Genomic DNA, 14,301 nt, shown 5'->3' with positions numbered 1-14,301 from the left:
TGCAGCCTGTATTTAGCTGAGAGCGAAAACACACACTGCACACAATCTGCTGTATTCATGCAGACATGATCTGAATTCTTTGAGGACTTCAGTCTAAAAATGGGCCAAGAATAAAGTTATATTCCGTCTTGGTTGGGTTTAACAAGCTTTAGCAGCACATTCTCATCTTGTCAGCAAATGGAATCCATGATGTATTTCTTTTACAATCTCTACACACACACTCACGCGCGCTCAAGCTCCAAGAGAGAGCTCATTAAAGTGCAATGGTGTGTTTATTTCCATCCGTGTTTGGAATCAATACCCTATTATTATTGAGACAAAACAAACCTCTGCACAACACACACCCTTCCCCGTGTTGGTGATGAGTGCTCGATAAAGTTCACTTTATGTGGCAAATTAAATCAATTAATTGATTCATTGTTATATTCCAAATCATGGCAAAGTTTCCTGTTATGTTCCTATGATGTTGAGCAGATACTATATGAGAGGGGGCGTCTGCATGGATGGAGCTAAAGAAGACTTTTTCATTTCAGTCGGAGTCATTTCAGGTTAAAAGTTATGCATCAGAGTATAAAAAACTATCGGTGGAAAATACCATCGCTGGTGCATTTAGTTAACGATCCATGGCATTATGATAGCACCTAATCATGACCAAAGAGGACATTGCAGAAGCAAATAGTAAATATAGTCAGGGAAGGCATCCAATCACTGCGTTAATGAAATCAAATTTAATTGCTTTAGCACTATACCTTGCAGCAGCAACACCACAAAGTGCTTATAGTGCACCTGGTCCTTTCAGAGAGCAATTTATTCTTGAACTATCCTACAAAGCAGTAGAGCAGTAAGCAATATATTGGCTGCTCATAACATTAAACAGTAGAAGTACTGCCAACAGTAGGAAATTACTCTGTAAATTAACACCAGGAACAGTACATCACGGACGATTTAAGCATTTTTTCGTTATTCTCCTTCAGTTTTGGGACTGTTAGTCATGGATATGTGAAGATATATACATTTGGCCCGCGGGTCCGACTTTGGACACGCCTGCTGTAGTGGCTCAATTTTGGTCCATATATAAGGCGCACCTGATTATAAGGCGCACTGTCGGCTTTTGAGAAAGTTTGAGGTTTTTAGGTGCGCCTTATAGTGCGGAAATTACGGTATATGTATATGCATATATGCATGTGTGTCGGGAGAGGGAGAGGGAGAGAGAGAGAGAGAGAGAGAGAGAGAGAGAGAGAGAGAGAGAGAGAGAGAGAGAGAGAGAGAGAGAGAGAGAGAGAGAGAGAGAGAGAGAGAGAGAGAGAGAGAGGGAGAGGGAGAGGGAGAGGGAGAGGGAGAGGGAGAGGGAGAGGGAGAGGGAGAGAGGGAGAGAGGGAGAGAGGGAGAGAGAGAGGGAGAGAGAGAGAGAGAGAGAGAGAGAGAGAGAGAGAGAGAGAGAGAGAGAGAGAGAATAACATAGAAGATAGAATACCATATTCATTAACACAGATGTTGGAATACACACTTCAAGCACAGAGAAAGCTCCAGCACAAGTCATGTTGTTTTCCACCGGGAATGTCTCATTCAAGTCACAGGCACTTGATGTTTTGTTCTTCAACAGTGACTGTAAAAAGCTTGATGTATATTTAATTATGCCCTGAATAACCTCACGGCAGGCACTTTGGCTCAGGGAATTTATCTACCTTCATACAGATTTAACAGTGTTATTTTTATGGATATGAAATGCTGTCTCTGCACGCAGGTGCCGAAATATCCCAACAAGAAGCTTGTGGGAAAAACAAAACAAAGACTTTATGAGATTAACGTTGCATCTAGGTGGGTGTTGAAGATTTTAGGTTGGCATCAGATTCACCCTTATATTACCAGTGGGTGCAGTTAATTTCTAGCACTACCTTTGGACTAAGGTAAACCTCACAGCTGCTGTTATTCTTTTCAAAATATCTCAGACCCACTGCCATTTTTCTGCTTTAAGTCATACCAATCAATGTCATGCAATCCGGACATCGATATCAGTACTGAATTTGATATTTTTGCCAGATGACAACCTCTTAAAAGTTACCCAAGTTTTACTGTTTTGTATGATGAACTTCTAAAAGAAAGCAACCAAAAAGCACGGAAATTGTGTGGCTAAACGTCCTTGTGAGTGATGAACACAGCGGGAAAAATAACACTGTTTTCAGGCTGAGTGATAACATCAAGGTGCTCCAACACTCCAGCTTTTATTAACATTGCCAAGGCATCCAAGTTCACTGTCACTTTTGGAGCAACACAAGCATAAGACAGATTGCCTGGCTGGCTAACTTTTGGAGCATGATCAGCTCTGACAGCCATCAAATTCATACTCGGCTTGCTGCAGCAGTGACGCAAATAGGCCTACAACAAACTGCAAGGAACAATAGCTCTTAGTTGACGTAGAAGATGTGGAAATCTACAAATAAAATGAAACTGTGAAAAATCCAGACACGTAAACAAAATGGGTCTGACAATTTTTTTATCTTGAGGGAAGAAAAGAATACTTTGTTGGAATGTTTTATACGCCAGCAAAAAATTGCTTATGGAAGATAAGATAAAATGACAGTGAGAATTAGGATGTCCATAACAGTAAACAAATAGTTTATGAATCCTTTCAAAAGGATAGTTGGTACAATTATAGAATACAGCCAACCACTTTGAGTATTAATGTAATTTGTCAAACCCTTCTTTGAAATGTAATGTTTGTCCAGTGAATTCAAATGACTGCCTTGCTACTTTTCTTCAAACTGGTCTCTTAAAGTGTCCATTTTCAGTGTATGAATTAGCAGTTCTACTTGGACCACACTAGGTTATTTTATTAACAAGAGAGCACTAAAGCATCCAAAAGGTCTTACATCGGTGATCAAGCTGGCGCAATGGTAAGGCTAACCTTTCCCTGCATGGAACACGAGGTCTTGCTGTGCTTTGTGCTCCCATTTTATCGCTCATCAATCGCATTAATTGCCATGTGGCCTTTTCTCTCAGAACACTGGCCAGTGGATTCTCAATTCAGCTGTAAATCCCTGTAGCCCTTTTGTAGATGTTTAATTTTCCGCTTTCAGCCTTTGATACACGAATGATGGGCTTTGACTTAACACAAAGGAAGAGTGTGTGTGAATGTTGAAGTCGAGTTATTGACGTAAAATTATATATGCATTCAAGGAAATGATATGAATTCATAATATTATTCAATAAAACGATACACACAAATCTAAGGTAAGGTGAAAGGAAAGGCTCATGAGGAAAAGCAACATTGTTCCTACTAGCCACCATGGTGCATGTGCATGAGAGGGAAATATAACCTGAAATAATGAGAAAAAAGTCTTGTGGGGGCTCTCTGGAGTCTTTTAGATTAGGCTACACCTGCGACATTAAAAGAAGATGACATATCGACTTTTGTTTCGCTTTCATCCTCATCCTCCGTCTCTCTTGTGCACACGTTCAACAGAGGCCATGAGGCAGGCTCACGGTCAGAGTGCTTTGAAGATCCTAAATGCATCAGCTGTACTCTGCCTGTAGCTCTGTTCGGCAACACCTTGCCTTTGGCTGTGCCATTATATCACAGTTGTTAGAGTGCCTGGGTGCCAGTGTTAGTGCTTGGCCTTTTAGTGCCACTGTCCTAGACATCAGGGACGCATATATTTGAACCCAAAACTATCCATCAGAGATGGGTGACTCAAGTCATTGGTATCAAAGAAACTCAACTTTGATTTGAAGTGCATGACTTGATGAGTCGTCTTCTTTATAGTTTCAAATCTGCATTTTGACGCAGTTTGGCTTTTTATTTATTCAATATTGACAATAATTCCAAGAAAACTCAGAAAATACCCGGGGGGGGGGCCTAAACATAGACATACTGTCTAGCTCAGCCAGCGTCAACATGAAATGTTGTTTCACAAAAGTATGACAGTAACAAATAGGTGGCTGTGGCAGTCAAAACAAATACTGGAAAAACCTGCAAAATGAGAAAGGCAGAACATTTTGGAACTCTCATCGCTCCCTGTTGCATCTACAATTTCAGGTTTTTGAGATCCGGTGAGAATATAATCTTCTCTATAGCTCATTGTATTTTCTCACATTATTTTAAACTAACAGTACAATTAAGGCATCCTTAAAAAAAACACTACTTTTCTGTTGTCTTAATAAAGTCTGACAGTGACTGCAGCATTAATCCTGAACTATTTCATTAATTAGTGTTATAAAGTGAAGAAAGAGATCTATTTGCAAAGAACACCTTCTTGACTCCTATTAATTCATAATACACAGCACTAACACTTCACAGATGACTCGTGAGATCAAGCATTGATTATGTCCGCCATGAAAATGACGAGGCGAGTACTTACCATTAATGAATCCATTTCAGAGAATAAAAGCAAGCAGTGTAAACATAGCCCTGTCAGAAAAAAAAACCTCTTTGATAGCTTCTCTCGCTCTGATCTCTCATACAGGATGCTACAGTAGAGATATTGCACGACGTCACAAAATATCCTAATATTCCATCCAAGTGGCGGAATTAGGGCAGACAGCTCATGAGATTAATCGACCATTTGATTTTGTCAAGTGGTCATCGTGCAACATTATAGCTAACAACTTTTTTTTTTACGTGTAAAAAAAAAATGTGAGAAATAAAAATATATATACAGAACCAAAGTAATCTACATATCATATTTGGGTAGGAGACTAATATAGCCAAAGTAAATAATTTAACATGCAGTGTAGTCTTTCATATTTCCACAAAACCTTCGTAAGAAATCTGTCTCTTAAATCACCCAAAAAAATTGAGAAGTCATTCGAGACATAAGCATCTTGTAATTATTCCAGCTTATGTTATCAGACTTCAGTTTAGTAAGCAAATAAATGACTTTGGAAAGCCTAACTATTAACCTGCCCCATCGTCCAGCATGAATAGCTTAGGCATTACAAATGAGAGTAACGTTGGAAGTCTCATGTCATGAAGCGGCTGCTTATCTGGCGTGCAGAGACCACGTTCGTTTCATCTAACCACAACACTTGACACAAAAAGAGTAACAATGCTACCTTCATGTCTCAAAACACTGAACACATCTATTTTCTGAAAAACCTGACTATCCTAGTATGAGCAAAGTATAATTCTTAGTTCAGGTATCTGCAAAAAATCAATTTCCAGGCTTTACTTTCAGTTATACAACGCGGCTATAGTTTAAAACAAATTCACATAAAGCAAAGTAGAAATTGGGCATTTTATGATGTGTTGATAAATTTGAGAGGCATTTTATTAGGATGATCCTCACGGCTTTCTGCATTAAAAAGTGTTACATTTGCATCAAGAGGTTTAGAGGATTTACCTGTGTCACGAGGGGCTCCAGAAGTCGCTCCACAGTCAGCGTGCGGATTTCCAGACTCTTTGGGTCCCATTTCAATAAGATAGGAGAGGTGGCGGTCGTCATGGTTTCTGTTAGAGTCAAAAAGACATGAAAAAGATGTCAAATTATGTATTATTTATTGTTTGTGCCTTCTTGTTTTTATTTTGTGTCGTCTACTTGTACGTCTATCGTGTACTATGTCTCGTCACCGTGGGATAGAGGAAACGGAATTTCGGTTTCTTTGTGTGTCTTGACATATGAAAAGATTGACAATAAAGCAGACTTTGGCTTTGACTTTGAAAAAAAAAAATTCAAGTTTCACTGCCATAAAATACTTTTTTAAAAGATTAATATTTTGTGATTCACTTCCACAAAAACACAAAAGGGTATACAACTTGCAGTGGTATCAAGCTAAAGCAAAAAATATATCTTCTTGGGAGTCTTTTGTGGTATTTGGGCTGCAAAGTGTTTTCCACGTGCCTGCATGTGCAGTTCACAAAGAGGACAGTGGCAAAAATAAAAAATGTGATGTTGTGGCTTGACTTCAAGATTTTTATAGTGTTAAGTATGCTAAGAGGTTTAATGAACCAGTGCCAATAGTGATACATTTCACCGTTGGCCAAATACAATTGTACATTTTCCTAAATGCAGCACTACAACATTCTTGAATTATTTCAGCATTCTCCTACTCAGACATTAATTTTTCCAAGGCAAAATCCATAGAGTGCCTATCGGCGTTATACAGGTAATGTGAGGACTGAACAGCTGTCATGGCGGTAGCGCGTTATTGTTGCTGTGGGGATGGAGGAAGCACTTTCAGTATAGGCCAGCTGGGACAGCACCAGTTTGCTCCCAATGAGGCAAGGGGAGACTCAAGTGTGTGTGGGGGTAAAAGGATTGATAGATTTGGGCCAGACGTTGTAATTCTAAAATGAGCTAAGATGCAACAACTGGAAATTTGACAAGACGGGATTCTAGGAACAGGCTCAAGGGTTTAGTATAAAGATTGCTTTTCTTTTGTGAGTCTGTTTTGTTTGTTAAACAATCGTATCACAAAAAAAACTTTCTCCGTTCTTTTGTGTCTAGAATAATTCTCTATTTAACACAGTCTGGTATGAAGAGGTGGGATTGACAGAGAGGTCTGTGCTTGTTTATGAAAAGAATAAATGCGGGTTAGACTGAAATTAGAAAGAAAGAAAGAAAGAAAGAAAGAAAGAAAGAAAGAAAGAAAGAAAGAAAGAAAGAAAGAAAGAAAGAAAGAAAGAAAGAAAGAAAGAAAGAAAGAAAGAAAGAAAGAAAGAAAGAAAGAAAGAAAGAAAGAAAGAAAGAAAGAAAGAAAGAAAGAAAGAAAGAAAGAAAGAAAGAAAGAAAGAAAGAAAGAAAGAAAGAAGTATAGATCAGATGCTGCATATTTGTCTCAACATTAAGAATATGGATTTGAGGCCTTGTAGCAAGATTAAGTATGTAAGAACACTAAAACACAGTAACAGGCAAATAAAGTGTGGAGTCTTAAATTCTCCCTTAGTCGTCGTATTTGTTGGCCAACACTCTTTTTCCACTTGTGACTTAACAAGCCCTGATTAAAACTGTGTTTGATGATATTCCATTCAAGCATACAAATATAAACCAAACCCAGTGCAATAGAACCAATATAAGCTTATTCCCATTGCATCCTTATTTGTCTCCAGACCCTAGTCCACGCGATGTAACGCCACATGGACATGGATTAAGTTTACTGCCGTGGACGTATTAACAAATGAGGTTAATACATGATAAGCATTAAATAGGCAAAGAAATAAGGTCAAACTATGCAAAAGGAGAGTTTTATCTTTTGCTTTCCCATACATACAAACTAACACAGAGTACATTTCACAAATCCCATACATACATAGCGAGGAAACGCCGTTGTGAAAGCACAATAATCCCAAATATAAAAATCATAAAAAGGATGTATAGATTTTTCCGCAAGAGGAGAGAAGAAAAGCAGTCGATGAACAAAAGGAAGGTCAATGCACCAAGGCAGAACGCAAACACTGGGATGGTGGAGCAGCCATTGCTGCGGCCGAGCCCCCAGATGCCGCCAATTGTGGGGATGAAGAGAGACTATTAGAAACAATTGAGGTTGAAGGACAGAATAACAGATAAGAAGATCGACTGGAATGGCATTGAGTAAAGATCTTTGCACGGATTTGGTTAGAAAAATCAAAGAAAATAAAGAGAATTTTCAACAAGCTGTATCTTACTTGTGTTTCCGATAACCCTGGAACGAGTGCAGACAAATTATGCACAGTTCACCAAACTACATTGTTAATGGCCATTCCTTAAGTGTCTGTGCTACTGCTAGATTTCAATACATACAAAATAAAAATGAAAATAAAAAAAATACTGCCAGGGTGAGACATCAGTCACATCACCTGCCTTCATGATTATGAAATAAATATATAATATATACATAAAAAACCCACATTACACCAGATTACTTCCGATCCAATTTGACACTCTTTCACTGTATCGAAATGAATGTATCTTAAATAGAACATGATTTATTCAATCTGTAGGCCTTTCAATCAATGACAAAAACATAATGATAAAGCCTTGAAGTCATAAACCTTGTGTCAAAAATTCTTCAACAATATGAAACTATCTAGAATTTTGTTCAAATTCATCAACTGATAAACCAGACAGCAAAAAAAAAAGTGTCCAATGGTTCCAATAAGAACATAAAAAGAGAAAAATAAATTGAATACTATGCCTGATGTCTCCACCCAAACATCCAAGTCTTTACATCACCATATTATTATTACAAAATGATCAGGACATCTTCTTCACCCACATAAATACCAGGACATGAGAGTGAAGCTGAATAAATGTGATGAAGTAGTTGCCCAAACCATCGACAAAATTTTAGGATGAGCTGAGCCTGATGGTGTTGTCTTCATTTCAGACAATCAAAAGTGACAAAGCTCGGAGACAACTAAGACAAATGCTATCACCGTTCCATCTTGTCAATTCAATACATTTTCCCCCTTGAGAATGTGACATCTGCAAAGGCTGCGGGAGAATGATTGTATTGATGAAACACGTGTGCTATCTGCCGACTAAGGGTATTTCTCTCTAAATTCTTAAACGTTATATAAAAAAATGTCTCCTCTGTACCATCAATTTTCCACTGACGCAACTACAGTGCTCTCACAAGGAGTCTCTCTCTTTAATTAACAATGTTGTCAAGGCACAACTTTTGCAGCGTTTGCCTAAGCATTTCCTGCCAGCAGGATTCCCGTAAATTGGCATGGTGTGCAGCGGGCTGTAAATCCTTAAAAATCATTACCCTGGAAAGGTTGAGAATATTAAAACTTTGCAAGCCAAAAATACATAGGGATGCAATCAAGACCATATTTTACCTTAAAAATTGCATACAATGCAAACCTCTAAATTTGAATATTAATATGTCACACCTGTCTGACACAATACATATTCACACTGATATCAATATGAAGAATGTTCGAGATAAACAAATCAGTAAGAAAACCCTGAACCAACCAACAAAGAATTACTTAATTAAAAGTTATGGCTTAATATTGTTAAAATAGATGAGCGCCTCAGTGCATTGCTTGCAATAACTTTATATTTTGTAAAGGAAGTAACATGATCGGGCATGTTTGGATACATTGTGTAGATTAGAAAAAGGAATTTAAGCTAATTCCAATGTTAGCCTTATCTTCATCATTATTCAAGTAACACATTAAATAACGTCTCGTGCCAACAACCATTCACTATAATAACAACAACTATAATAATCAATGTCAACTAATACGAAATACTTATATAATGAGATTTTTCAGCCATATCATCCAGCCCTAATTAAAGTTTAAGGAATCTTCTCAACCAGTACCTATAACCCTTCCCAAAATGTGAGTCAGTGTGAGGTATAACATGAGGGAGTGTTATAAACAGATCATTTGCGATCATGGTGGGGGTGTAGTTGTGGTTTTAAGCACTCAGGACAATAACCTCGCTCTCTCTAGCAGAACCTATTTACTGCTGACACTGAATTTTCAACCACTGCTGGATCATCTACTTTATTGTCCCAGCTGAAACCACAAAGCTCTTCTTTTTTTTATTCTTATAGGTCGAAATGGACGGCAAAAAAATAGCAAATGAATACACCACGCACAATTCTAATTATCCAAATTCTAAAATCAAAATAAAAGCATTGGGTTGTATGTGGATCGTGGCATTTTAGAGTTTTAAATCCATCAATAACTCACAATTCACATGGAAAAACAAATACAACACTGATGCATGTTTGCGCTCATCTTAAAATGTCTCTATATATTCATCTTCAATCATAAACTTATTTTTAACCCAGAGTAAGAGATAGTTAAAAAAGTGACATCATCCTGTTCCAGTTTGCATGGCTACCATGGCTACCTTCGATCCCTGCCCCAGTGTAATGCTCCCGGGGATCCGTGGGACACAGCCAACATTGTCTGCTGTCCCAGGAGATACGAAGCATGGTGAGCATTGATTGCATCGTAACAGTCATGAATAATGTTTTTTCTTCATTCTCGGGGAAAAAACTGACTTTCTATTGTAAATGACAAACACTAAAACTGAACCCCAACACTATATATAAGATGAAAGATCTCAAATGATAATGCACACAATAACATCAACCTTGGAAAGCTGTAAAAAGTACTACTTGTTTGCGTTGACTACTGATTTGATCCCGCCAAACTAAACCAAACTAAAATAGTTTAATAGCGAGTATGGGTGTAACAGAAAACTATTTGCTTAAAAACAAAAACAGTTTTGCTTGTCACTCCCATGATGGACAAGTTAAAAGTAAAAAAAATACCAATTTAGTTTTATATTAGTGTGTCGGAATGGTTAAATGCAAGTTAACCCTAAAATGTTAATGCACTTGTGTTTCTAAAATACATAAAAATCTGAGGTCACAAAAAGTCCTGGTATTGGCTTTGTTTGATTTCAGAAGTTTTACTGATTCTACAAAATATACAGCCACGTTGTCAAATCAAATGACAAAAAAAAAAACATTTATAGTAGTTTATTGTTTTAGTGCTTCAACAAAAATAGTTCATGAATTGTCAACAAATGTAGGAAAATGGTTAGGCATGCAGTATGTGGCACACAGAATTTGCAACTGTTGCCTTGTCTAAAGAACAACTCTGTAAATACCAAATCTGATCAGCAGTATTTGCTTTTGCATGGATGTGGAAAATAATGACACAGCAATGAAGTGACTGAAACACAAAAACATTGTGGCAAAAGCTTCAGTAAAAAAAAAAAAGTTGGCCCCAGCTGGGTTGTATTTGGAGTTTCCTCTCCTTAGTGTCATTAGGTGGACAAGAGAAGTTTGCTCCAAGGTTTGTGCACCTGACCTGTCACAAGAGCAACGGTTTAGGTTGGGGGAATATATGATGAACATCACTGTTTCATTCCACTGCTTCACAGCAGATGCAAACAATACACAATATCTATGCGTATGTATATACACAAATGTCCAATCCAGCTGACCAAAGAGAGGTCCAAAACATCAGCAGGCAGACAGCCCCTGGGTCACTAAGAATTTGAACACGCTCTTTGCCAAACATAAGCTCTGACTAAATGCAGCCCCTGGGATTCCATATCTCCAGTTACAGGAAGAGAATACAGCCCATCTACACTGGATCAAAAACTGCACAATCAGTGAGGAACTTTGCAAGCGCTGTGCAAAAACAATATTTAGGTCTTCAAAATAGTAACTGAAGATATGCAAAAAACTGAATGCATAGATTACATACAACTCGGGTTGAAGTTGGTCTATATGTGCCTGGGTAGACTCAGGTTCTCTGCAGCACACTGAAAGTGATAATAACAAAAACAAATAGCAATGTAAACAAAGCATAACTGTGTTTGTTTTTCTTTAACATGTTCATTTTAAGTTAACCTTCATAGACTACATATTTTTTTAACAAATTTTGGACGAACATATTTGTATTTTAGAGTCTGATTATAGTCAATAGGTTTTCTTTTCTTTTTTTCTTTTTTTATTAGGAACTATATGTAAGGTTATGCAAGCCAGGTGCCGTCCGCAATTTTCCAAGTCAGTCGTGGAAACAAGCAATTGAAAAGATCAAACACATGTGCAAGCAAAAATAAAACACGAGAGAGAGAGAAGAGAATAGAGAGAGAGAGAGGGGGACTGAGAGAGAGAGGGAGGGATAGATGTGGGGAAGAGAGACAATACGATCTTTGCTCGTTGTCGTTTGGGAACGGGGCCGTGATTTTACAAAAGCAGAAGTGGCAGATTAGCTTAGCTTGGGAAAATAGCATAGCAGCCTAGCGTGCATCTATCTACCCGAGTTGCTCTTGCTCCGAGGCGGGTCAGGCGTTCAGCACCGGGCTCCATGGATAGCAGCATCCAGTGACGATAGCAGTGGGCGACACTGATTTTTCTGCTTAATTTGCCCAGAAAAAAACATAACAACGCGATCATAGTGCAGGCGACAGCACTTTTCGGTTCGGTGATGCTGAAGCGTTTTGCAAACTAGCTGAGGCACAATGAAGAATAAAGCCGGGCGGACCTCGCCTAAGCTAGTGTTAGCAACACGGCGCTTGAGTTAGTGCTACAAGGGTGATGCTAGCAAAAGCACCTGCCACATGACAAATCGCATGCTCAAACTCATCATAATCCACCTTCAACCTTTAGAGATGATACTCCTTTGCAGGTCCTCAAAGTGTGCAAATCACCTTGCTTGGTAGAGTACTCCCAAAATAAAATTCTCCTCTCTGGTATGAACAGTGAAAAGAGCCTCAAATCCGGACGCTTTCCTCAATCCTGTGGTGCTGAATTGTGCTTTTCTTTTGACGGGATCTGCAAGAATAAGAAGTCGTGTCTTCTCCTGAAAACTCCCTGTAAATTTGAAATAAAGACCGCTCCCTGAGTTCCAGCAACGGAGTAGCCAGGTGTAGCCGATGATGCCACTCTTGTAACGGGAAAGCTTGCAATTTACTGGGACTGTGTGGCGCATCCCACGCTTGTCAAATCAGGAGCGGCTCCGTCCTTTGGCGCATGCGCAGTCGAATGCCCGAGGAAGCGCCCTAATACAAGCACATTGTAGGGAGGATTCTTGAGTCAGTGTGCTGCTTTTGAAGATTCGTTTTTGTTTGAGCTAATGTATAAATGTAGATTTGAGGACTATCTAATCATGCTAAATTAAAATAATTGCATGTTGAATAAAAGGGACCCATGGCCAAACTACATCCATCCATCCAGCCCTCTTATCGGTTTGACCTTTTTGCAGTTGCAGTTGTCACCTTTGCCTCTAGGCTTTGCCTCCCTTCAGCATAGTAAATGCAGGATGACAGATGCTCCTCCAAATTAGTTCTGTTTCTCACTCCAGCCTAAGCTCACTTCTGCAAAAATACTACCATCAGGTTAGACAAAATAAAATCTAAGGTGACTTTATTTTGCTGAATAATAATTCATTACAATATTCTTGAAATCAGAGTCCGAGTTACAGTAGTAGCACTGCAATAGGTTTGCAAAGACACCTCATTTAGCTATTCAATCAGTTTCATTTCACTGTCAGTGAAAAGGACGGGCATGAAGAGGAGATATTTTTCCTTGCTCGGTCGGTTAAACTTGAAAACAATTAGAGACTGGAATCAGGAAATCACTGTGAAGTAATGACTCCCCAGGAAATTGGATTACATGGCTTTCCTGCCAACATGGCTGAATTAGAAGAACCCTTGATGCTCTGCAGCTGTGGCGGATGAACTCACCGAGCATTAACAAGCTAAAAGTCACATTACTACAGTCACCGTCGTGACATTAACAATATTCCACTGCAATGTCAGGCATGATAGAATCATACATGGCTTCGAGTGGAGATGTCTCATTTCAATAATTTGAAAGGGATTACCAAGGAGTTGAAGTCTACTTGTCTTTGTACAAACAAACCATTTTTGAACTCATCTTTCAAGGAAGTACCTCCCCTAGAACCAGGCACTATTGGGACTTTACTCATAATTTGTCAAGGGATTGGGCTGTACCAAACACCCAATGAGATCATCACCACACCCGATTCAACATCCAGTCTATTTATTGAAAGTTTCGAGGATGTGATGAGCAAGAAAGAAGACTGCTGAGTTTTTTTTTATCTGTGATTCCAATTGTTCTTATTTCATTTTGAGCGGCGAATGGACAATGACATTGGTAGACAATGAAATGAAAGATAAAAGATAGTTCTATACGTTTTACGAAGATGAAGAATACAATTCAAAAAACACTTATTTGATAAGGAAAGTTTGTGCACCTCTCATTGGCTCAATTCCCACTTATTACCCCATTCGCATTTACAATTTAATTGATTGTTGGGCCGTCAAGTCTGCTTTTAGCCTCGAGTCAGCGGGATAGAAAATGGCCGGATGTGGTGTGTAATTGCATTGCGTTTTACTGAGCATAGCAAACTTCCATAAAATTAAGTCTATGAGTACACTGGTATGTAAGATGTAGCCATTCAAAAAGAAAAGAAGAATTGTTATAATACATAAAGTCATTTAGAAATAACAGTACCGGATCTGCACTGGACGGACTGGCCCATAAGTGTACATATAGTATCTTACCATGAGACTATTCCACATTTAAGGGCAATCAAGAGCAATTCCTCTTTTGAAAACTGTATTTGAGGCTTGATTTACTTGCATATGCTTTCTCTTTCTCTTTCTTTCACATCTGCTAACTTGTTTAAGAACATGGTCACATCCAGTTAGATAATAACAGCTGCATGCAATCGCCATATCATGCTTCTTTCCACGCCGCCACTCATCATTATCTTCACTTCAATTCAAAGGCACTCCTCGATAGGCCGCGGGCTGCTGTTTCAAATTTTTATCTCGGTCTCAGAGGATTTTAGGGGAATGGAAGGAGCCTGCCCAA

The 14,301-nt window shown here is 38.6% G+C and overlaps 1 protein-coding gene across 1 annotated transcript in view; it reads right to left on the bottom strand.

The window, feature by feature from the left end:
* Positions 1 to 12,394, bottom strand: part of ctnna2 (catenin (cadherin-associated protein), alpha 2) — a 146,605-nt gene extending 134,211 nt beyond the window's left edge. Inside the window, exons 1-2 of the mRNA XM_061275465.1 lie at positions 12,111 to 12,394; positions 5,340 to 5,446 (exon numbers count right to left, since the gene is read on the bottom strand). Of these exons, the coding sequence (XP_061131449.1) occupies positions 5,340 to 5,441 (102 nt within the window). The 5' untranslated portion in view covers positions 5,442 to 5,446; positions 12,111 to 12,394. The remainder of the gene's footprint in view (positions 1 to 5,339; positions 5,447 to 12,110) is intronic.
* Positions 12,395 to 14,301: the final 1,907 nt, after the last annotated feature.

This window comes from Syngnathus typhle, linkage group LG3 (genome assembly GCF_033458585.1).
Source record: "Syngnathus typhle isolate RoL2023-S1 ecotype Sweden linkage group LG3, RoL_Styp_1.0, whole genome shotgun sequence".
Lineage (NCBI taxonomy): Eukaryota > Metazoa > Chordata > Actinopteri > Syngnathiformes > Syngnathidae > Syngnathus > Syngnathus typhle.
Note: the sequence above shows the minus strand (reverse complement) of the source record. Positions and strands in the feature narration are given on the sequence as shown.